This window comes from Brienomyrus brachyistius, chromosome 6 (genome assembly GCF_023856365.1).
Source record: "Brienomyrus brachyistius isolate T26 chromosome 6, BBRACH_0.4, whole genome shotgun sequence".
In the NCBI taxonomy this organism is placed as follows: domain Eukaryota; kingdom Metazoa; phylum Chordata; class Actinopteri; order Osteoglossiformes; family Mormyridae; genus Brienomyrus; species Brienomyrus brachyistius.
The window spans coordinates 14247938-14274159 of NC_064538.1; the positions used below are offsets into that span (position 1 = coordinate 14247938).

The following is a 26222-nucleotide window of genomic DNA, read 5'->3' on the forward strand; positions in this document are numbered from 1 at the left end:
CTGTAAGTGGAATGGCCAGGTGCCCCAATACTTTTATCCATATAGTGCATATCTCAACATTGACTGTGTCATTTATGATAATTAAAAGGATGAAAACAGCTTTTCTCCCTTGATGCTGAATTAGCAGGCCAGGCGGCCACCCACAGACATGCCGACATGCCCTGTAGATTGCCAGCCCAACGCAGCTCTCCGACCGCCAGCAGGCCTCCGCAGGGCTCAGTGCTGCCGTCACGCCCGGCTGCGTGACATGGTGCAGTCACGTGTCGAGAAGCCCGCAACAAAGAAAACCGTAAACACTGAGTCAGGCTGAGGACTCCCCCCCCCCCCCCCCCCACCACCACTCATGCACGGCACAGGCCAGTGTCCCACAAGCCCACTGTAGTTCCTAAGTACTGACGAAATAGGTGCAACAGAGAGGCAGGAGAAAATGTGCTAACAGAGGGCAAGTCTGAGACGTGGTGAGAAGGTGAATGACTGGCCACTGTGTGCCAGAGGGCAGCAGCACCAGTACAGGAAGAGGATAACAGTGCAGAAAAAGAGAGACACCGTCCACTTCATTTTCACGAAATCTACAGGGTGTCTTTGCAACCTTAGTGGACTTCCATTTTCCACATCCTACCACTTCATTTTAAAGGAGCTTGATCTTTCTAAACTGCAGACCTCGGTAGGGAGCAGAAAGCTTTTTTTAAATGAGAAGTAGGTCCAGCTCTGGACTTCACACATACAGGGATGCAAAAGCAAAGAAACTTGACGTTGACAAATTAGATTTTAAGAGAACAGTCAATTTACTGTACGCAACATTTCAACCGGCAATGTGAATTTGTACACATTATTAAAAATTCGGAGACTATGGTATTTACTTTTCTCCAACTCTACATGCTCCCGCAACATTTGGGCAAATATTTGTGTAAAAACGTATATTAAAATACTGTGTTGGGGGCTATGTCCCCCCTTTGACTCCTCTCCATGTTGGTGGGTAATATATGCTACCGCCCTCCGAAAAATATACGAATAAATGAATAAATAAGTTACAAAGGCACTGGCCTTGCAGGATATGTTCCAGAGTGAGGAAGGATAAAACACAGACTGGGCGCCAACACCAACCGAAACGATCCAACGAAGGTGCTGATGGCCTCATGGGTCAGACTGAAACAGCAAGATGGTGACTCTTGCTGCACCACTGGCAGCGTTAAGACCGCCGTAAGGAAAAGCCGCCGTGTGCCGGACCGATAAATGATATAATGAATTATTCTCTCAAAACTACTACAACTTTACAGAATTTTCATTATTTAATTTCTGACGTGAATGTAAATTTTCATTGCAGTACCCTACTTAAGTGTTAAACATAAATTTACAATGGAAGACAAAACACAGAATGATCCAGGTCCATAAGTCACGATAAAAAGAGACGAAGGAAACATCACATAATTTCACTGCAGATTGACACTAACGTGCAAAGAAAGTGCAGTGTGAGCATTTTGCCCGCTTTTGTAGTGGAAAGCTGTGCACTGCCTTAAATATAGATGAAAATCATTCGGTCTGCAGCCTCCAATATACACAAGAGTGCACTATATATGAGGGCATATCGTGTATCATATGAACCTGCAGCCCATTGGACCATTACAAACCAGCAAACACTGCCAGTGTGAATCCCGTGGGCTTTAAGGCAGTTTCTAAAATGCATTTCACAGTGTTACAGTATTTCTTTCTCTCGAATATGCTGCCTGATACATTAGTCAGTTTCGTCAGAGAACAGTAGGGAACCGATGCTATAGTCTGTTTCACCAGTGCTGCAGTTTAACACAACTGTCTAATTGGCGCAGTGCCTCCAAGGTCAGAGACACTCCAGTGTCATGATCGTTGCTGCCGGACTGCCCGTCATAAATCAGCCGTCCTGCACTGTAGGAAAACAAAACGTGTGACTGCTAAGCATATGCCAGTGAAGCCAGAGACACTGACAATCCGCGGCCACCAGTTAACGAGAGCAGGAGTGAACTTCAGGAGGGTGCAAACGACGGCCGAGGATCGCAGCGGTGCTGGGAAAGCAGCGCAGGTCGTGACGTGTTGCAGCCCTTGCGGTTCATTTCAGCGCAGTGACAGGCTGCATTTAGGCTTCCAGGCTCACGTTCACTAATATACTGATGCATGCGTGTTTGTGGTACCATCCAGAGAGTGAGGAACATCTGCCAGTGCCTTCTTCTAACAGCATTATAACAGAACAGGCCACGTTTTCCAGTAATGACCGAGCAAATTTCCTGCAGCTGTTACCCACCTGAGGGATCAACTGATTCAAGACGAGCAAGACAGACTGGATGAGGGTGAATGCCAAATTTTATTTACTCAGCCATCCCAAGGTATCATGAACACCAAAAGGACAGGGGAAGTGGACAACACTGAACGGAAAAACATCTTCCGATTTCAAAACTACAAAGAAAGTATCTTTACTTTTTCTCTTTCAAGAGCGGCCGTCTCACTATATATATCACGGAATTAAGGGCCAGGTGAGGCTGATTTTTGGAAAATATGGAATTCGTGCCCTGACCTACACCTCCTTCTCACATACTCAGCTGCATTTCCTTCTCTTCTAATACAGCCTAACTACAAAGCGTATCTTCCATGGTGAGAGGAAACCCAACCACACCATACATGATCAGGTCTACGAGGCATGGATGTCTTCTACATCCCTCCCAGCCATCAGGCCTTTAGCTGTGGATAGTACAGATAGCTCAAATTGTATGGGACGCAAAAGGTTGATTGGATGAGCGGCCTGGAGCTGGTCCATGTGGAAGAGCGATTGCAGGCGACTCAGTTAAATATCCATGTTGATGTTCTACACTGCACCTACAGGTATGCCATCCAAGTTGTACATGCTGGCCATCAATCTAATGCATATTTTCCAGTTTTCCCACTACCTGTCCAGTACACCATGGAGATAAACAACTGAAATGAACCTTGAAATATGGCAGTTCTGAAAGTTATCAGAAGTCATATTTGTCTAAACAGCAAAGGGCCCGATGGAGTATGTCAAACAGCTCTGGAGCCGAAGGACAGTCAGAGGCAGAAGGACAGTTGCCGTTGCTTAGGGAGAATCAGGATAGAGATGGGGTTCGATAGGCAAGGCAGGCTACATCTCAATCTCAGCGCTTCTGACAGCAACTCTCACAACCATCCTGTGCCCAGAAATTTGTCGGCTACCACATTCTCTTAGTGAACACCCCCCCCCCCCCCCCCACTAACAATCAGACAATCATAAGCCTGTGTTCACTTGGGCTTCCTCCAGTAGCTCTTGATTAATCCCACAGTATTCAAAAACAAGCTGGGGACTAAATTTCCAACAATCGATGATGGCGTGTGCCCTGAGACTGGCATCCCTTCCAGAGAGCCCCCTCCGTCTTATTCCCTGTGCTTCCTGGGGTAGGTTCCAGGCTCTAAGGTCCTGTTCTAGAAAAGCAGATGGGTGTTTTTTTAATTTATAAAATAGAACATAAAAAGTGGCCTATGTAGGTCAATAGGTATTCTGTCTGGAGGGGAGATTATGAGGGGAGCGAGACATCCTCAATGAGACATGCTGTCAGCCAATGAGCTTGGTCCTGCATGAGAGCTCGGCCAATAAATTTAACCCGTGCAACAGCATGGCCCCGAAACTCGAGCATCACCAAAGGTCTCTCGACGCTCACTTACAAGACGCCTTGCCCCCGTCACCATTTCTCCATGCCAAGGTGCAGGGAGGGGGGCATAACCACATTTCTCCAAGGAAATTTATAAGGCTGCACCTATGGGCTGAACTTGGACACGCCAGGTCTGTGGTGAGAGTCAACAGCATGTGACAGATTTCATTTGGAAGCCTCACTGGACCACACACACTTTATTTAGACAGTCTTAACCTTCAAGCTGGCATTTTGTAAACTAGCTACAAAAAAACAACAACAAATCTGGAAATGCAACCTGAGGGCGCCTCACATGTATGTACACAAGGGCGAGTGAAATTAATCATTTCATAATTTCATGCCGCATATGTCAGTTACAAATGACCATTCAGCTCCCTACCCAGCACAGATTTTAATGACTATGCAGACGTATGTCGGGAAGGTGTGAACTCTGGCATTTTTATGCGCTTTTCTCTAGCCTGGGGTGTCCCTTAACTGTAAAAGTATGCACACTGAAACAGACACCGGACGGAGAAACCTCTAAAAGATATTCCCACAATATGGAACCATTCCGACCCTCAATCATCAGTAATAAAACTCATTTTTCAAATTTCCTCAGACATTTTCCAAGTGGAATAATCGGTGCAGAAGGTGTCCAATAAAAGCAGCTCGAGTTCAGTTCCTGGCTGTGAAAACTTTAGAAGTTTTTTTTTCCCTCTTTTCAGGATTACAGTCAAGATAAAAAAAGACAACTGCCTTTTGACAAATTGTCCATGTTGGGTTTAATTCTTAAGTTTACTACAGAAAGAAACAAAAAATAAGTCCCAATTACATATCAACTTATTGAATAAATTATAATATTAAACTATATTTTCCTGTACTGTATTTTGTAACAAGGAGGACAATAAATGGCTGGTAAGTATTAAGCTCATAACTGTATGAAGTGATAAATGTAATGAAATACAGTATATAGCAGACATATATTCAATCAATATCTAAATCATCTCCTTTACAGCTATCAGACCATTTCTTTCTCTTCAAGGTCTCTGGTACTACATGCAGAAAGATTATTTAAAAAGTAAGAAATTTTGCTGTTTAATATTCATCACGTTTAAGACACAAATCTAGATAAGCTAATGCCAGTATGATGTTTGAGTAAATGCATATTCACGTCGCAAAACCAATATCCAAGCTAAATACTGACAAGGTTGTTCATAAAAGATATCATTTACGATGCATGTTTTAGCTGACAGATGTTTGACAAAAGCTTTTTTTTTTGCCAATAAATATATAAAATTGCAAAGTTCAGGCCTTATCATTAAACAAATAACATTTTTTGTGGCGCATATGAAGAAGTGTCTTGCTCCAAGAACGACATATATCTTCTCTGCGACCTCCACCTACCCTCTACTGCTGTTCTTGGACAAATAATGACACAGGCATCTGCAGAGGGAAAGGCTGCGTCGCAAACCGCTAATCAGACCTCACATGTACAATGGCCGGCGGGCACCCATTCCAGGGCACGCTCAGTCACACGCTCGCCTGGAATGAATGTGCGGCACGAGAGCCCGTCACACTGAAAATGGGGGGAAGGAGGCCTGCTGGGCTGGGGGGGGGGGGTTCATAACGGCCTACATGAGGGCAGGCCCCCGCCTGTCTACCAGGGAGGATCTTTACATGGCTTTGAAAGCGAGCTGCCAGTGTTGCGAAAGTCACCGGCGGGATTCAGACAAACAAAAGCCGTCTGTGACAGTAAAACCTGTGTTTTTCATTTCTGTTAAAATTGGAAAGGGAAAAAAACTAAGGCCGCTAAACCCCACATGCCGTCAGGGTCACGGTGACCCAGAGCCTGTACTGCTAAGCTGGGGACACCAGGCAGGCCCCACCCCGGGTGGCACGTGGTAACTATAAGGCTATTTTCGCATATATATTATTTGTAAGTGTGATTTCTTCTGACAGAATAGAACTGACGTGAATTAATAAAAAGAACATGAATTAATAAAAGAGGATAAATATTGTGAATGGCTCAGAATTATGCCGGTTAAGTCAGTGCGGTATTGGTAGTAATGCTGATGTCAAATGCAGGCATCCACCCAATGCTGCCCCTTTTCCATCTGTCGGTTTTGGAGACCGTTTAAAGACTGCTCAGTGCCGAAATGACATTCTGTATTTTATAAGCAAATATATGCTACAGACAGGCTGCTCTATTAGGTGGCACATTTTACATTATGGGCTGTGCTTTCCATTGGAAAGTTTATTTACTAGTTATTTTCGGGAAGTGAGAGGAGATTGCTGGCCAATAACCGGAAGCAGGACAGAAAACGTGAGACTAACCTGGATGCCAGGCTGCAGTCAGGAGGGGAGAGGACAGTGGGAGGGCACAGACCCAGAACGGAAGCAGGAATGCAGAAGAGAAAAGGGCAAGACCAGTTAAAATGTTCCTAGGAATCATAAAGAGAAAAAATTCAGGAATACCTCAAGACAGAGTAACTAAGAGAAATCAAAAGGCTTTAAGTAGTGCTATTCATCAGGGCATAAACCCTCTGTTCAGACTTTCAGAACAGAACACATCTCCATTTTTTATTGTTACATTTTCTGTACTAGACGTGGAAAGGTATTTTTCATGTTAATAAGCAGGTTCTGTTAATAAGTAGGTTTACTCATGCAATGTCATACACTTAATGTGACTCAGACTCAACAAAAATGGAGGTACTCATTACACGTGCAGTGCACCTCAAAAACATGAAAACCACATGTGAAGATCATCGATCTGTTGCTGCACTGCACCATAAGGCAGAGCGTGGACACAAGCCGTCTCTCCCTCACCTGCCATGAATATACAGTGTTCACACTGGTGAGTAAAGACACTGTGACATATACAACCTTGGTGTATCGCTTAAGGTTCACAAAGCAGAAAGATGCAGAAAGTAGCAGGGGAGTAAGTGTTAGAGGATCATTACTCAGCCATAAATACAAATCAAATTGCACAGTACAGGTGCTTCCTGACACCAAGACCAAGGACGGTCATGCAAAGCAGATTTAACCCACTGTACTCTCCCTAAAGGTACATGCAAAGTTATATATTTACATACCTCAAGTAAATTAATTACAGCTGTAATTTAAAAAAGCTGTAGCTTTTTCGGCCATTTACCTAAATATGATCAAGCCTTCCAGCATCGAGTCTATGACGTCAAAAACGGTACAACGTCGTCTTTAAGGTCATTGTCCCATTTTTGCAGACCACGGTTCTCTTGCATAGTATGTAGGTTTCATACAGTAACCAAAGTGTGTGGGTGGGGTGAGGTGTACCTTAAGGGTTTGGGCAAGGAGCTGGGAGTGTGTACGTGTGTGAGGTGTCGAAGCACAGGTGCGGTTTCAGTGTTTGAAGGTGTCAAGGTAGAACGTCCAGCGATGGCGGCGATAGAACACGCGGCGTTCAAACCGCAGCAACGGAAGCATGCTGGCCAGCCGATGCTGATGCAGATGCAGACAAACGCGCCGATGCTGATGCAGATGCAGACAAATACGCATGCGCATGCAGCAGGACGCAGCTGAGAAACATGTCAGGGCAGAGCACTCACTTTCCAAAGAAATCCCACATAAGACCCCCTATCTGCTGTGGGGCAGCCGACACAGGGAGGTGCTGATCTGGGGGTGCTCTGCCCCTGGACCAAGTAAGGGGGTGGGGGGAATCGAGGAGGGGGCGGGCCGAGGGGACAGAGAGGAAGGGGCAAAATGGGTTGAGGTGTTGGGAAGAAGGTAAGGACAAGATGGTGAAGAGAAACATATAAATACCCATGTAAAGGCACAGGGAACCGCATGGGTATGACACACAAAGCCACGCTACTCCTTTATCATGTCGAGAGTGAAAGCCAATTTTCACCACTTTCCAAGCAAAAATACACATGGAGCCGAGTTTAGTATAAACCGTAGCATGCACTTCATAAACACCCAATTTAGTCTATAGCTGATTCTATATTTTTTAAGTATTTTCTCTCTCTTTCCACTCTCGAGATCTGCAACGCTTCCGTCTGTCTGAAACCTTGAAGCAGGAGCACAGGTCTGTGGAAGACTGACCCCCGTCTGTTAAAGCTTCAATGCAGATCCTCTCCTGTGCGACCTCCCCCCCCCCCCCCCACCCCCATTTAGTTGGCACAGCAGAGATTCCAGGCTGCAAAGTGCTCCAGCAGCCCGGAGGCTGTTGCTTTTGCTCTGCCAAGAGTGCTCTGATTTCAGCCCAGCTCCCAGACCAGGAGGGCTGGCAGAAGAGCAGCAGGGCTGGACGAGGGGAGGCCTCCCCATCCCCACACTGTTAACATTTGGCCCCCGTTTTTTCAGAGCGATCCCTCGTCTGTTATTATTGCTCGGTCTGCCCCCGCTCCTGCAGGTGGTGGTGTGCATCCATCCCGACAATCGGCTGAGGAGCCTTGCGGTACGTTGGGTTCATTTGCCCGACTCGCAGTCAGAGGTGACTCAGAGTTTATATGAACACCTGAGTGGAAACCTTAAGTTAGGCGAATGCATAACAAAGCTGGTTTTTCTGCAGCAGGCTTTCGTACTGACGCCTCATTCAGCCACACGCCTTGGCAGTGCGGCATCAGTCCCTGGGATCGTCAGTAAAACAAGACGCGATTCTATAAATCAGACTGTAATTGTGTACAGTTTGCCAATAAAGGAGGACGCACAATACGCTGTTGTTTTTGTGTCAGGTAGCATGATACCCAATGAATAAATCCTGGCTTCCCATCAACTTCCATAAACAAAGTATGGTAGCAATTATTCACTTCTATGAAGCCATATGAAACCATCGAAGCTGGCAGAAAGCTAAATGAGCAGAGCAGAGCAGAGCTGAATGGACAGAGCAGCATATCAACTGGAGCTGGCAAATTCATTTGAGCCATGGAGCTGCTCTTCCAGGGCTTCTTCTCATGTAGGGAAATTTATTCTTCTAAATATCAGCATACATGGGAATATTCTAATTAATATGGTCATTTTTTATCCAAGAATAGTTAAGTATAAACAAAAAAGGCAATTAGAATGTAGCAGTTCTGGTGATTATATGACTGAATATGGACTAAGGTGTACAGAGTATTTTTTTTCTCTCTTAATGGGAGGTCTGACGCTAGTGTGAATGAATAATTCACCCTCAACTCACACCATTTGAGAGGGGAGATAAATAATGACTAAAACCGCTTTGGTAAACTCACACTTCCTATAAAAGAGCAGGGTTTTGTGGAATGAAATGCATTTTTAAGGAATTAAATTTGTTTGACAAACAGTAAATTCAGTCAGCGTGACACTTCTTTTTACCACTACAATATAATGCATTATTGGTTGTACACTTTTTTTACAAGATTTAATTAATCTTGTTAAACATTCCTCTAACTTCCCATGGATCTGGCAGGAAAGGGAAGCTTAATGAGTGCCAAACAAATGATCTCCTTGTTATAAAAATATAGAAATTACATGCAGTAAAGGAAACGCACTTGAAAGGAAGAAACAGAGACACGAATGAATGGGACCCCCCCCCAGGCCAGAACATACTGTATACTCACCCAGGTCTGCCGATGAAAATGGCACAAAAGAGAAACAAAAATAAAACAAATTAATTAAACAGAGCCCATGAAATCACAAGGCTGACATGGGTGACTGCGCATAATATCAGCAAAGACCATGTGACCTGCATTCTGAAACTGCACGGAAGAAAAACACCATGACAGAGTTCACATTTTTTCACTGATCAGTGAAATCTATGGACATTTAGGAACCACTTTCTCACTTCAACTGGGCATTAAGGATGAATCACATTTGAGTCGTTATATTTTGCACCTGCGTCATCTAGAACTCTTGTCTAGAAGTGCATCTGTTTGGCATAAAAGACTATTGATCAATCCATCCAACTCTATGACTGCTTGTCCCATTCAGGATTATGGGGTCCGAAGCCTATCTAGGAGGCTATGGGCGCAAGGCAGGGAACAGCCCAGGATCCCAATCCGATCCTCAGTGACCCGCAGACAATCTATGCTTTGGCTCCAAAAGCAAAAATATGGAGCAAAAGTATGGACTTTCTGGCAGGTAGCTAAAAGACAGCAAAAACGTGGACCACCTGTGGGACCCTGAGAACCAGGTTGGGAGAACTGCTCTAAAAGACAAATTCTTAGGATATCTTCAAATAAATGTTGCTACAGTATAACACCGATCCGCAGCCACTGTGTCATTGTGAAGAATGGGGCAGCGGTCCGTCGCTTACCTTTCCATCTCTGCTACCTTCTTGTCCCTGTTGTTCTTCTCCGTCTCCACCTCCCTGAGGATCTCCAGCAGCCGGTCGACTTCGGCCTGCGACTTGTTCGATTCCTCCTTGTAGTAGACCACCTCCTTCTCCAAGTGCTTCATCTTTTCCAGAATCTCTGTGTTCATCCTGCCTGACTCCTCCGCCTCATGCGCCTTTATTTACGCCATGAGTTATTGAAAGATATCAACCGGCATTTCAGAAGATAAAGGGGAAAAAAGAAATGCTAATTAATGATATCATTGCGACTATGATCATCATCATTATAATCATTATGATTTTAAACACTCGTTCATCTTCTAATTGTGTATAAATGAAAACACAACGATGGTGAGAATAATCACTGGCTCAAACGTGATTTTGAGCTCAGCACACATCTTAGAACTCAAATATATAAATCTCTAGTCTCACAATTTTGGTTTTCAATGCGTACACAAAGCACAGATATCTTGCAAAACAGAAAAATGCTTTGAAAATGCAAATTCAATCTTTTATCAAACAACAATAAGACATTGTGGCTCTTGGTTTTTTCCACTGTTCTTCACTTCAGTATCAGAAGTTGCTCACATGTGGCAGAACAATGTCAGTATTACAACACTTCAGACATGAAGCAACAACACCAAGAAGAGCTTTACAGTCTAATAATATAGCCGGTCTTACAATGCTGAACTTGCCGACCTGTCTGAATGAGGGAGTTGTGACTGCACAGTTCCCAGTCAGCATTCACTGCATCGTCAATCGTGCATTTTGCCTCCAGTGTGGCTCACTGTCAGCCATCCAGATTTTCTTGAAAATTGCATTTTCAAAATGTTCCAGAAACAAAAGAAGTGTCCAAACATATCAGCCAACTTCAGCGCTACAACGAGTCACACTCATCACATAGATTACTGAATGAATTTGTATTCTTCTCGTCAGTGAAATCCATATTTATTTATTTTTATTTACCTTTATTTAACCAGGCAATACACTGTTATTCTTCAGATTTATTTGGAAATCATTATATTTTAAGTAAATTGGCCAGTTCACAGATTCAGAATCATTCATCAGACAGTAATCTTAGATGTCTTAGCTGTATGTTTAAAAACATGTTCTAAAGCTGCCATGGTGGGGATTTCACATTTGCGCGTCCATAAATAATCCCCCATGACTCAATTAAAAATCAATTCATTTATAATGTAACTCAGAAGAAGAGTTGGAGAGCTGAAATCCCTCAACTTTATAATCAAACCAGATAGATAATTCGGTTTTCTTGTTCTGTCTTTTTGTAAAAGCCACAAGTACACACTTATGAGGGATGCACAACACCATAAAAAGGCGAGATGAAGAGACCGAATGAGAAGGAAAAGGGGAGAAAGCAAAGGGGTGAGATGGCACACACATTCTTTGAAACAAAGGTGACGAAGCGTTCACGGTCAACAGCCGAGGCGTTTGCAACCCACAAAGAGTGACACACGATTGACTGGAATAAGGTGGGGTGAAAATGAGGAGGGCGGAGGGCAAAGGAAGAGAGACGGTGTTGTGTTGAGCCTACCACAGGTTTCCCGCCATTCCTGCTCGGAGTCTTGGATGAGCAAGCGAGGGGGAGAACGAGGCAAGCAAAGGAAATGAAAAGGTCGTCGCTTTTCGATGTGACATGCACAGCGAAAGGAACAGGGTCACACAAGGCAACACAGCAGTACTTAACAATGCTACTAAAATAAAGGAGTCTTTGCAATGCCTTTCTGTTCTGCTTCAAAGAAACTGAGGGGCCTCCTAGCAAGTAAAGATTGTGGGGCTGATTTTAAAGGAACACGCTTTTTGCTTATTCTTTACATGTAAGATGTATTTAAGCATGAGGATTACAGATTGGGTTAAAAGTTAATTTACTAAACTGCATGAAATAAAACTTGTTTTGCTGTAGAATAATGAACAAGGTTTCTCTGTGATTTGGTCTGTCTTGCGGCTTCTTCAACCAAAAATATCTCTTAAGATGTTGTTTTTGTATTCAGAATTTTGTTCTCTCTCTACTTTTCATCCAAGATCTCTGTTTTTGGCTATTTTACTGCAGCCTCGCAAGGAAATAATCCTACTTTTAAAATATCAATGAAAAACAAAGTATTACAAATGATTAAAATGACTAAAAACTGCCCGATGTTCCTAGCAACTAATCATGTGTGAGTAAAAGGTTTGAGTATTTTGAAAGCTAAAGTTGTACTTAAGTAAATCTATAAAGTAATTACAAATGATCTTTTCAGTATCATATGTTCTTCAAAGTTTACAAGTTGGTCTTCCTATCTAAATGGGGACCTTCCATTAGTTTCTATAGGAAAAACCCTAATCCCAGTCACGACACCCTTAACCCCTACCCAGCCCTAACCTGAACCATAAATAACCAACCAAATTACAAGACTTTTGGGTATTTTTACTTTTTTGATTGCATTCACAGATTTTTATAAAACTGAGTTTATCCAAATGGGGACATCAAATGATGTCCCCAAAAGTAGGAAAATTTCAGGTTTTACTGCACTTTGGGGACAATTTGGTCCTCAAATGTGATCTATGCAAACACACACACACACACACACACACACATCAAGAGATCACTATGCATAGAACTGCATGTTATTAAATTAATCTTAAAAATCTTAAAGCTTTTAAGATAACATGGGTGGTTTTGATTTTGATGTATATATTATATACTTTCATGACAATAACAAGTGATGCGTATTTCAGAGTTTTAAGAACAGTCTTGAGGCTAATTATTCCCTATGCTGTGCTTATCCTGAGAATCCACATGCGTTAGTATGTCACTTGGGATGATGTCACTGAGGATGACATCACTAAGGCTCCGAAGGGGGTCTTAGTCATGTGACCGAATAAGTGCTCTGCTTACTACATTGCAAAGTTGGAGAGGGATGGAGCACACACAGGGGGGAGACCCAAGATAACAATGTTAGCTAGACAGATCCCCCGGAACCCACATTTAAAAAAATAAAACAAAAGAAAAAACTATCTTTAACAAGCAGACATTTTCCAGTGAAAAGTCAAATAGAGTGAAATACGTTTCAGGCTTTTAAATTGTTTTAAGTTGAACCCATGAGATCTCTGCCCACATGTGATGATATATTAAGCATCTTCACTTAAACAATGAACTGTTACCAAAAGCGACTCATCATGTCTTCTTCACTATCTATTATGCATGATTTATTTTTCATTTTAAATATTTTCTTACAGTGCATCGGAGGAATTTGACCAGTGTGTGGAGCCTAATAAGACCGCCCATCTGGCCAGCTCTGATAACAAAATGAAACTTTTTAGCGAAACTAAATCCACCCTACCAGATGTTTCGTTCAATTTTTTTTAAGGAAAAAGAACTTTCCTGGAAAAGTGTCAAAGCATTAAACTTTTTTCTTTTTTTTCCTGGGAGCTAATGTTCCTTCTGACGGAACCGGCTTCAGAGGACAATGCAGAGTAAATCGCAGGTGATCGCTGAGATGGTGACATACAGTGCCTTAGTTCTTCTCAGTACTGAGGACACAGTGGTCGTTTACAAATAGTGAGAGGTGAAGTATGAATTGCACTTACCCCTTGAATATTCTTAGGGGGATGTGTTGTGACAGCATTCTAAATGGACGTTTGAAACACCCACAGTTCAAGTGCCAAGCTAAAAACATCCACTCAATTGACTAAGTGAGAAATCTGGTAATTTTATGTTAATGATTGGATGTACAGTAAGATGTCCTCTGTCACCTCACCAAACAGGTCAAGAGTACAATCAAAGAGTTGTTAGTTTTAGTTGTTTTGTTGTCACCCTCTTAAGGACGTTTAAAGCATTAGTCCAAATCCACAAAAACCAGAGAGGCTGTGAAATAAAGGAATCCCCCAAGTTCCTTCACTGCATTATGGGTAGAAGTCTTCATTTTAAGCAGATTTAAAATGCTGGGCAGATTTAACATTTCATTTCAGTTTAATCTACCAGAGCGTGCCCATTCACCCTTGACCTATTCTGCTTCACTGTTTCATTAATGCTCAATTTCTTTTCTACTCCGTTGCATTCAGAATTTAAAAATGAACTGAACAAATAATAGGATTGAAGTCACACTGAACAGAAACATTCTTTGTGGCAAAGGCTGCTGGCAAGGTGTCACGTGTAGCACCAACCCAGGAAAGGAAAAGCACTTTGTTAAAAAGCACAATGCACGCTACTGCAATCCAAGAAAAGCCTCTGTGTTGATGTAGCTTTTGTCTGTGATTAACCAGCGTCTCTATGGAGCTCCTTATTCAGCCAAGTCCACTGGGTGCCTGGATCCTGACTGCACTATAAAACCTGTTTTCCTTTGAAGTAATGAAGGATCATGCCAAAGAAAACTAAATTAACTTGACTGAAGCTAAATAAAAATGACACTGTGCATTCACTCTGATATACATACATAACATGCTTCCCATTAAGACCGTGTTTTGTATTTGTGTCATTATTACAAATGACGTCTGATAAATCATTAGGCAAAGTGTGATAGTGTTTACGTGGATATTATACGGTCGGATGTATGACAATGACGTAGCTCAAAAGCGCTTGGGCACTGTCGTTTTGATCGTAGATGCATTAAAAAAAAGTGTCAAAACACTTTCTTTGGACTTCGTTTTATTGCTGCAATCCAGATTGTTTTTATTAAAGAAACACTGGTAGTAAAGTGTTTATAGTATTATAAAACAAGTTGTTTTGTTCTTTCAGTGAAAATGGATACATAAAAACCTGTATGAATAAGCACAATAGGTGGCAGCTAAAGCTTTGTAAATATCAATACAATACTATTCCTGTGTCATGCTTTTCATATTAAATATCAGGTTGTTCAAAACTACAAAATGGCCGCTTTCTTCAGGGTGCATTTCGATCTGTCTTAGGTACAAGACTAAAGTATATGCTACAGGCTGAACACATGGGCCTGAACAAAAGCTTTTGCCTAGACGTGTCCGTTTGCAGAGAATTAGCAAGCACTCAGGGCCTTGTTACAGTATCTCAAGCTGCCCTAAAGCTGCATCAACATGCAATCTGCTTTGCCTTCCAGACGCTCTTTGGGGAGGAAATTGGCCAAATGTGTTACAGGCTGATTTTAATCAAACTCCTGTTGGGCCAAATCTAATCAGCAGGCTATTACATATTTTTCAGTTTCTTTGGAACACTGTTGTTCAGGCTATAACTCTTCAAAAAAAAAAAAAAAAAAACAGAAGGCTAAAGCCCATAATGTCAAGCTAAGCTAAGCAAGTTAAGCAATGCATCTAACCATCTAACCCCATGTATATGTAGTTAGATGGCATATATACAAATACTCATACATATATGTGTATGCGTGTGTGTGTGTAACATCTATTAGTGCATATTAGTATAGAATGAAGGTTCTATGGATAAGTTGCATATGTAAGATATTACCGTCACCAAATACAAAACCACACGATACATCAAGGGAAATACTGTGCTGTGATTTCTGCGGCACATATATTTAAGAACATTAAGGAAAAAATAAATGGACAGTAACAAATGAAGATTTATAAGTAATAATATAAAAATAGTCAAATCTGACAGGGGTATTGAGCAGTGCATTGTTAAAGCATAAAATCAAAAAACTTAATGCAAGTATTGGGAGAGTGACCATGACAGTCATAATATGGAACAGGATGATGTCATAGCCTGGACCTTTATATATCCTACTGTACTTTTCTTTATATTTATGCTGTTCTCCTGCATCTGCTTTTCTTTCGCCGCTTTGGCCGCCTTTTTAGGTACCGATGCTGAGAACCTGACGTTACCACCTTGCAGAGCTGTCCTGGGCTTACAGCTTTCCTTCAGTGTATCTGACAGCAGAATACTGTAGATGTCTCTTCCTCAACTATCAATTACACGTCTGGTTCTCTCCACAGGTCTTCCAGCAGATGAACAAGGAAGCCTCATGTTAATTACGCTGATGCCATTAAATGCACAGCTTACGTCAGTTCAGCCCCACCCTCAGGACAATCATTACAGCAGGAAATCATCAACGACTGTTGTCCAGAACTGCAACAGTGTCAGGAAAGGGAAACTGAGGCTTTTGTGGCACCTACCTTCTGCAGTTGGGTTTCCAACTTACTGCACTCCTCCATCTTTTGCTCTATGGCAATCTCCAGGGACTTGAGCTTGGAGTCCTTTTTTAGGCCAGACGAAGCGAGAGACGACGCATGTTCTTTCAGGTCAATTAGACTAGACTGAAAAGAGATGAAACCATGCCAGACAGTCAGTGAGATCTGCTCTGATATGCAGCTCCGGCAGCAACACAACCCGGCAATTTGTTCATTCCTCATCAATGTGCTCCCAGGAAATCCGTCTGCTTCATTATCTTTCAGCAGAAATAAGGGGCTGAGTAGTTATATCAAAAAACGGCATGGTCCATCACCTCCCAGGCCAGAATTTCCGCAAATCATTTTAAGCATGAGAGAGAACTGCACTTGAATAATGTAGACATAAGGGACTATGAGAAAATAGTGGCGAATTCTGTGAGACCTAATTCTCAGAAAAGTTTTCTTAAAGAGACAGACACACGTGGGGCACGCATACATGTTGAGACTCAAATTCTGCATGCTGCAAACTCGTGACACTGCAAACTATGGAAGATGCAGAGGTATTCCCGGTTGCCGTGGTGATTCAGCACTTCCATTTTGCATCAGCGTCTACACACACATTCAAAATAATTTGCAGAAATGATACATGAATACTTAAGAAGAGTATTAAAAATGGTCTCATAAATTCAAATATACTGTGCCAAAACACTGCTCGAGTCTGTCTTTAGAATAAGGAAGATTATTCTTGGCAGTCAGTCAGGCTGTGGACAGTGATGTTTTTGGATGGGTTCAAGGAACATATGTGGAAATAAAAAATAAATTACCTTCACTTTAATGCAAAAGCCTTAAATAGATTTGATTCACCACATTACAACTACTGTAATATCCTGAAGTTAAAATAAACTGCTTAATGATTTTTCAAACGTCAAATTTCTATTAACATCTACAGTACTAATATCGCAAAAAAAATGAAAACAATAAAATTCTAACATTTGCTCAAGTGATTGTGCTCTATACAGGACACTCATCATGAATACCTGAAGTCATTGTATTTTAAAGATTATTTATGATAAAAAAAGACATATAAAACAGCATGATGTCACAATAAGGAAGATACTGTAAGAGAGAACTTTTCAAAAATCTCCATGACCCTCCTTTGGGACGGCAATGTTCCAACTGCCCCATACAAAGCGAATATCAGACATATCAGCTCAATCCTATTATTAGTTCATTATTAGACTGTCATAAGCTACTGAGAATAATGTACGGCCAGTGATAAATCCATAAAAGTGTAAGAGGGTACAAATCACACATGAATTGGAATATAAAGGGTAAATAACAGGTTACATTAACGCTGTCTGCACCTAAGATGCTTAGGTCCATAGATCTCTGCACCCAACCTCACTTTGCAGTAGCATCTCTATGGTACGGGATGACTGGCTCGGGATGACCGATGTTATCTGTAAGGCATCGCATGACGACGCCTGACATGCAGAGATGGACCTCTAAGCCCAGGCTTCTTCCAGGCCCTGGAGTGACTGACCTCCTTATCTGTCAGCTCGGCCTGCAAGGTGTTCACCTTCTCCTTCAGGTCCTTGTTCTCCTTCTTGTAGGACTCAACTTCCTCCAGTCGCTCTCGATCTTCCCGTTCCCGCTGCTCCTTCAAGCGCTCAATAATTTTTTCCTGGCAACAATGGAGGGACGGTCAGAAAATTAACAGCACGTCCAAAGAGAAGAGGATAAGAGTGACCCATCTTCCCTCCATCACCCCTATAGTTGCCCTTAAAGGTCACTGAAAGCTTAACACAGATGAATTCCTCATTACAACTTTCTGCAAAATTACAGACATCAAAAATTTCAAAATTCAGAAACCAAAATTGAACTATCTGTAGCTTTGCTTTGTAATTGAAATGGTCATACTAACATCAGCTGCATTTTCTGAAAATATTTGTATGGAAGCTGTTAATAAATATCACCACTTATATATGGACTACAATCCAAGTTCACGATCAACATTCACTGTGGTAATTTTTGCGTTTCTGTGTTAAATAATGTATTAAATGTGTGATTATGCGTTTTCATCTGTTATAAAATACACTCTGCAGAATATGCTCATAAATCAACAGTGCTAATTAATTGCACGCATTGAATAAGTACATGTGTAAGCCAGTGATAGCTTTGTAGCGGAAAACCATTACCATTAAAGTATTTGCGCCATTGCTTCATCAAAATGCAAGCTAGTTTATTGTTCATTTGATCATTTACGAAAAAGTTACATGCAAATATAAAAAAGTATATGGATATCAAGATTTCAAGAGCAGAAATAGTAACCAGACGCGTTTATTGAGAACTGAGACATTGTATCGTTTACAAAACTGTCCACACAAGAAAAAGTTGCTTTTCAGCAAGCATCCTGAAAAAAATCCTACATTTATATTCCGCAAACAAATAGTTTTTTAAAAGCAATTACCAGCAACAAAGACTCCAATGCATTACACCACAACCAATCCCAGCGATCCTGACTGCTAACCGTCATACAGCTTTAGACAACAATCAGTGCAGTAAATATCAAAAGCAGCTGTGTTCATCCTACCAAGACAAACTTTAAAAAGTTTACAACAAAGAGTTACCAGAAATCATAACCACTAATTTGGGTTTCATGGAAATTTCAATTGCATCCTAAAAAAAAAAAAAGTCTGGAAGAATTAAATGCATCCATGTTTGAGAGCAGCTTGAACTATTATTACAAAGTGATTTTAGCACAACCAAAGCCACAGAACCTGTGTCCTACATGGATCTTCGCACATCGTTACATTCTACCTTAAGGAAATGAGTGGCAATAGACATTGACACTGATCAACCTTGGCAAGAGACCAACCCATATTGTTTTCACATAACTTTGAAGACATGGTTACCACTGAGGGCACCTGCTTAAAAATCTGAAAATGCCAGTCAGCTCTCACTAAACAGACTAGTCTATGGGTCACTGCCGTTGGCCCACAAACACTTCTGTCGTCCTTTTGAAAGCCCTTCTCTCCCTTGAAAGCCAGACGCTTTTCTGAGTTCTCGACATCATCCTCAAGCACATAATGGCAGGCTCAAAAGCAGTTTGCACATACTGTAAACACCTGATTAATGCGCCTGAGAGAGTTTCACCGGGACTCATCACTCCTGAAGTCCTCCATGTGCCAATAGCGCAGAAGACACTCACTTCTGTCTGCCACAACCATATACTGTATAAAGGCCCCCATCCATGGTGCATAAGGGTCTGTTTCCCCCAGGGCAGGAGGAACAGCAGAAGCTAAATGGGACCCCTCCATTGTTCCAACAGATCTGAGGGGTGGAGAGGCTTTCACAGCCTTCACAGAATTGCCCAGGGTATTGCTCAGAGGTGCAGCTTAATGTTCATACTTGGGGCAGGTCAAAGAAAGGCATCTTGCTTACCCTATGTGTTGATGCACTCATAATCTATTATTTTGCCTACCTGTAGGGTAGCAAAAAACCGCTTATGCAAAGGTGCAGAGTGACAGCACGGAACATTCCGGCAACATTCAGATTCGGGCAGCTAGGCCTCCACCAAAAACTCCAGCCATGGAAGTGCCGTTTTTAAACTCTGGTAGCTGTCCTCCAAACATGGACAAATTTGGTCATGGGAATGGGTGCAGATTTCTGGATTTTTTTTCCCTGTAAAACCAAGATTGAGTGCTGATAGACAGAGTGACAGTATCCTTGACTCTACCTTTTCAGACAGCGCCTCCTCCAGTGTGGCCAGGGCGGTGTCCGTGTTGCTAGAGTCCGTCTGCAGCGACTTCACGCGGTCTTTCAGGTTGGTTAGCTGTTTGTCCTTGTCACGAAGCTGCTCCTGGAGATTTTCAATCTAAGCAGAGGAAGATCAACGACGAGTAAATGTGAAAGAAAGGAATTCACACAGGTGACCTGAGTGCCTCCTATGAAACAGACAGACACTTAAATATCTCACTGTGGAATTATTTTAAGAGGAGTGTTTTCAGATGGGTGCAAACAGCTGAGCCATTTCTCTTAACAGCCTCTTACATTCTTTATTCTTCCCCTTTGTGTCCTGGAAGGAGCTGTTAATGAACTCTCTGGCTTGGATAATTCTCTCTATTTAGCAAGTGCCACTTGCTGACCCCAGAAATGCTCTAGACTACTCAGTCTTTTAACAGAAAACAAATGTGAACCGTTAAAAAATCCTCATGACTCAAAACCACTAAAAATAGGATTTCTGTTTAATTTTTATGCATGTATATGTTTATTTATCTTCTCAAAATGTCTTACTCTTTACTTAGCTTACAGATGGACATGAGTCTGAAGATAGTCTTCTGTTACCTCTGCATTAGGTGCTCAGCTGTATAAATGAGTTACAGAATGTTTAATGTGGAAAACTGCAACGACGCAACCCACAGTTTCAGATGCTACATACCAGCACCCATTAAGGAAGCGGCGGAGGTCACTGCACCTCCCGAATATTCACGAGTACGAATCAGCAAAGCCTGCACCAAGACTTAAAGGCTTAAAGCCTTGGGTTTACATACAGTAAGCAGATGACAACCTCACCTCTCAGAAAGGAATCATAAACTGGGATCAACAGAAACTACTGACAACACAGAGGCACACAGTCTGACACAACTTTTAGGGTTATTTTATATCTTAAACCAGTCTAAAAAGAACGTTAAGATGAGAATGGACACTTAATTTCTTAAAAACAAGTAACATACAGAGAATGAAAAATAATGAAAGATAAGGAGAATAATGAAGGTGAATGCCACAGTAATGCAAAAAATGCTACATTGACTAAGCTGAGAAACACAGACATTCCAAGGAGAGATTATGAGCATACCAGTCATGGGTATATTGACAGATAATGCAAGAAAATCTACAACTATTTTCAAGAGAATCACATTAAAACTCGATGTTTTTTTTTTTTATTTGCAGTTTTGCTTTATCTTCAAGGGAAACTACAGAAAATGACGAGGAGAGCTGCACCATCTAGGCTTAAGAATTCAGGCAAATTGCCGTGATTAGCAATCCCAGCTGTACGCCTCCGTTAACCACATTTAACACGATGTGCTGATAGCAAGCAAACCAATGGGACACAGTGGGAAAGGTCATGTTCTTTTGTACAATGTTTCCAAATCACAGTCCAGGGTCCCTTAAGAGTAACTGTGATGGAGGTAAATGGCTGAAAATATTCGTTTTGTCCGTATTCGATTATTTTTTTTTAGAGATAAAGTATCTGGTTATTTCAAAGTAATTTAATTGAAGTTCAGCATTTGATATCAACCGGAAAAAAAAAATCTGAAGCCATGGTATATTCATCTATCTACCTCCCCGGTGTTTATCCTGGACAGTCTTTGCAGGGCAGAGAGGTGAAGCTGATCCCAGTCTATCACAGGGCACAAGGCAAGGTACAGCATGGAGGGGATGCCAGTACATCACAGGGCACAAGGCAGGATACAGCATGGAGGGGATGCCAGTCCATCACAGGGCAGGGGTACAGCATGGAGGGGATGCCAGTCCATCACAGGGCACAGGGCAGGGTACAGCATGGAGGGGATGCCAGTACATCACAGGGCACAAGGCAGGGTACAGCATGGAGGGGATGCCAGTCCATCACAGGGCAGGGGTACAGCATGGAGGGGATGCCAGTATATCACAGGGCACAGGGCAGGGGTACAGCATGGAGGGGATGCCAGTCTATCACAGGGCAGGGGTACAGCATGGAGGGGATGCCAGTCCATCACAGGGCACAGGGCAGGGGTACAGCATGGAGGGGATGCCAGTCTATCACAGGGCAGGGGTACAGCATGGAGGGGACGCCAGTCCATCACAGGGCACAGGGCAGGGGTACAGCATGGAGGGGATGCCAGTATATCACAGGGCACAGGGCAGGGGTACAGCATTGAGGGGATGCCAGTACATCACAGGGCACAGGGCAGGGGTACAGCATAGAGGGGATGCCATTCTATCACAGGGCACAGGGCAGGGTACACTTTGGATGGGATACCAGTATCCAGTATGTGCACACAGAGACCCAATTCTGGATGAATAAACACAGAGAAATAAAAAATATAAAACACACCAAATATGTAAATTGAATCATAATGAATATTTGAATCAAGGGGGGCGGCATGGTGGTGCAGTGGTTATCGCTGTTGCCTCACACCTCTGGGACCCGGGTTCGAGTCTCCGCCTGGTTCACATGTGTGTGGAGTTTGCATGTTCTCCCCATGTTATCGTGGGGTTTCCTCCGGGTACTCCGGTTTCCCCCCACAGTCCAAAAACATGCTGAGGCTCATTGAAGTTACTAAATTGCCCGTAGGTGTGCATGTGTGAGTGAATGGTGTGTGAGTGTGCCCTACGATGGGCTGGCCCCCCATCCTGGGTTGTTCCCTGCCTTGTGCCCATTGCTTCCGGGATAGGCTCCGGACCCCCTGCGACCCAGTAGTAGGATAAGCGGTTTGGAAAATGGATGGATGGATGGATTTGAATCAAGGAAGTTTGAAACTGAGCTGCAAACATACAAAATGCAGCTAAAATAATTATTCTTGGTATTAATGCTTATGCTCTCTGTCCTAACAACTAAAACGTTTTTAGAGCACATGTTTCATTCCAATGGAGACAGAGGATTCAGAGCATCGTCAATTCCAAAAACAATCTTTCAAAAGACACCATTGAGGGCTCTATTTTAGAACAAATTTGGCATATCTGTCTTGGTTTTAGACAAATGACTGCATTATTCAATGTGAATAGTTTCTTTTGGCGTGAAAAGAATGTATATGCACTAGGAATTAACTGTCATGTGGCCTTAATGCAATTGTGCAGAGAAATGCTCGCAATTATGCAGAAAACCTCATTTGACCTCTGACCTCTCCTAGGAGGCCAATTCTGCTGGATATGGGAAGTGGTTACCAAAGTATAAAATCTCATCCAACTACTACAGTCATAAGGCCAAACCATTTCTCATAATGTGCTCATCAACTGACTGCATGGAGACATAAATTCGATATATCAACAGGGAGCCATGGACACATATTTTTTGTTTTCTTAAGGATCAATTACCCCTTAAGGACAGAGAGAGTCCATTTAAATCAGCCCTATACCTCGCTGACTTTTGCATATCCACAATATTAAGTGTATAAACAAAGTTTCAAAGAGATGTCTAATGATTGCAAGTGAGCAAGATCTACTAACTACCTAATGAGAGTTATCATAGAAAATCTCCCAGCATAAAATTGCTTGTTTTTAAGACTTCGGCAAGAGTAGTAATATTACAGTATTATAAAAACAGAAAAATTATTTTAGCTACTTAAAGACATCACAGATGATTGTCTTCCACCCAGCCGGCATAATCTAATGCAGATAGGTTAAAGCAGAACAGTACAGCTTATTTATTTGTCTTCGCAGTGAAGTTATGATCATATTTAGCAGAGTTAAAGAAAGCTTTGAGCATGTATGTGTGTCTGAAGTTTTGGAAAGCTAGACAAACCTACAGCATCAACATGCGGAGGGCGTCACACGCTGGAATGGGACCATCTGCCATCCACCCTACCTATTGCCACCGACTGAAACCATAAGGCTTCGGGGATAACAATTTCAGAGGTCAACATACATTTCTGTCGACGCCGTCAACTAATAAAACATCAGAGGTTAGACACGCTGTACCTGAAAAAGCAGCACTGTTCTTATCAACTCCCACCACCTAGTGGCGGGATATGCTATAGCAATACTTTTTTTCCAAAATGTAGGAACTGAACACTTGATCAGCATATTTGTACTATTCTTGATGTTATATATATATATATATATATATAAAAAAGGAAATATGATTATATATAAATCATTAAACCACAAAGCAGCTGTATTTTTTATTTTTACTTAGACCAAACAGAATTTCAATTTTAAAAAATTATTTATGATATTTTGAAAACGAATAATTATACTTTGGTTGAGATTTTTGTATGAAAATGCAAAACATTGCAAATCCAACAAGTGTGTCGTCTCGGAGCCACAGTATGGAAATAAACTGATTTGTACATGGAATTAGAATTGGGTCTCTCCTCTCTAGTCACTTTTTTTTGGTCCTACTACATTTATTCTCCAAGACAGACATAAATGTTAGACTTAAACGATGTCATGGTCATAATAAAGATTTTGTGCTCACATAATTTCGATCGTGACCTTCGTCTGAAATGGCTTCATTTGTCATGATTCTAGCCCACTAGCATGACTCCTGTCTGGCCTTTTATCCATACAACAGACATTCAAAGACCACAAATATACCAAATCGTTTTGAGGAAAAATATCTGATTACTAATGATGGGAATATGTTGATATTTTCAGTAAATGCTCATTCTGCAATTGATCTCTTGTAGAGGGCTGTGATGGAATGATGCAGCTAAACAGTCGGAATTCTCTGAAGCTAAAGATTAAAGAAATCAAAGAAACGACAACCTGGAAAGTCGTGATAAACACGGAGCGGTCAGAATGAACCTTTTACAAAAATGCAGTTACTGCCATCCCAAGGGAAGCCTTGAAGAAACAGCACAAACACTTTGATTATTTTCGGTATCAATGAGAAAAGCATTTGTTCTCTTCTCCTCTACTTAAAAAAATTCAAATATTTGCAATTTTCAGGCGCATGTGTAGAAACGCGTCCAAAACGGATCTGAACCAAAACAGCCAATCATATGTGTTTTCTGGCATAATATATTATTAAATTGCGATTATTTTTTATTATTGTTTTTTAATGCATGCCATCAGATACTACTATGATTCTGAAGCACAATGACAAAACACTCCTTGTTCATTAGTGTCGACAAAGTTTTTTCAAGGAATATCACTACAGGCCAGCTCTGTTTCCATAAGCTACTGTATTGTAGAGGAATCCTAAGGTACAAGGAGAGCCGAATAATTCAACGGCAGCAGTCAAGCTGGTGCAGGCACGAAATCCACCAAGTAAAAGTAGGAAAGAAAGACAAGCCGACTATGAATGGTTCTCATTCAGGAATATCGCTCAGTCACTTAGTGGATGGTGATCATTTTCCATATAACTGTGTTTCACTGCATTTGTAAATTCAGTCTGATTCTGTGCGGGGTGCGGAATTAGGAAGGATGTGGCATAGGGGGTCACTTTGCAGCGCACAGGGCAAGGTGACTTCTGGAACCGCGCTGTGAAAGCCGAATGAACAGTGATTAGGGGAAGACAAAAATGCAGTAGAAATATTTTACACAAAATATACACTTTGCCCATGCAAATCAGAAACTGTACTACATTTCCAAGAAATTGTGGGGTGAACGGGGTAGGAGGGGAGGTATTTTAGTTGTTCCAATTTTCTTGAATTTGTCCCTATCGCGTCTTTTCCAACAAAAGAATGCAGTAATGATTGCTCTGGTAATTACCGTACCATTTTTTTCCGCCTCCTCAGAAAGCCAGGCAAACTATTAGTTTTAATTTTTAGACAACTCGCCAGGGCTTTGATCCAAGCAAGAAAAGAGAGGGGGTAAAAAAAAAAAGCCCACCCAACTATCGTGCACAGCTGCAACGCGTTGATTCTTACCCCTGACTGTTGTGTATAAGCAGCAAAGCCCTGCTGTAGCCTGGCCAGAACGGGTTATCGCCGCGCATAGCGTACCCAAATAGCCGCTACTGCACCTCCAATCACAGCCATCGAGGATGGACGGAAAGCATTAAGATAAAAGTTGTCCATCTTTCCAGAATCCCCTCCAATACCTGCACTGATGATGACCTGCTGGATGAAGAATTATGAAGATTCCAAACGTTTTAGGCACAATACAAGGCAAGGCATTGCTTGTATTTTCAGCAACAAGTACTACCGTAATCTTACAAAAAGCCTGACAAATAATCGATGCCATAATACAACCTCTTCAAAAAAAAACAAATATTTTGCAGCATAGCTGGAGTGTCAGTTTGATTATGGACGATTTCATTCATAACTGACTGCTATATCGAGTTGATGGTGGTTTGGCACAATAAAAATTTATAAAATAAGTCTTCAGTAGAATTTGTATTTCTTTTACAGAATGCTCAAAGCTATTGCTGCTTAGTTTCAGAAGAGACTTCCTTTATTTATGCTATAAACTACTTGTATACTGGAAGCAGTGACCTAAGAGTCTTAACAGGAAATGGCCCAATTCAGTGACAGTCTGGGCAAGACAGTGAATCAAACGTGCGACGT

The 26222-nt window shown here is 41.9% G+C and overlaps 1 protein-coding gene across 7 annotated transcripts in view; it reads right to left on the reverse strand.

The window, feature by feature from the left end:
- The window catches only part of LOC125745205 (ERC protein 2), a 214384-nt gene that overhangs the window by 109463 nt on the left and 78699 nt on the right, over positions 1–26222 (reverse strand). For 3 of the 7 annotated variants that reach the window (XM_049017801.1, XM_049017800.1, XM_049017805.1), the window contains 5 exons: positions 19745–19882; positions 17549–17689; positions 16012–16152; positions 11468–11497; positions 9898–10091 (listed from right to left, as the gene is read on the reverse strand). In XM_049017801.1, the coding sequence (XP_048873758.1) occupies positions 9898–10091; positions 11468–11497; positions 16012–16152; positions 17549–17689; positions 19745–19882 (644 nt within the window). Of the gene's footprint in view, positions 1–8933; positions 9209–9897; positions 10092–11467; positions 11498–16011; positions 16153–17548; positions 17690–19744; positions 19883–26222 lie in introns of those variants that run through there. The other 4 variants (XM_049017802.1, XM_049017806.1, XM_049017807.1 and 1 more) reach the window with 3 other exon arrangements.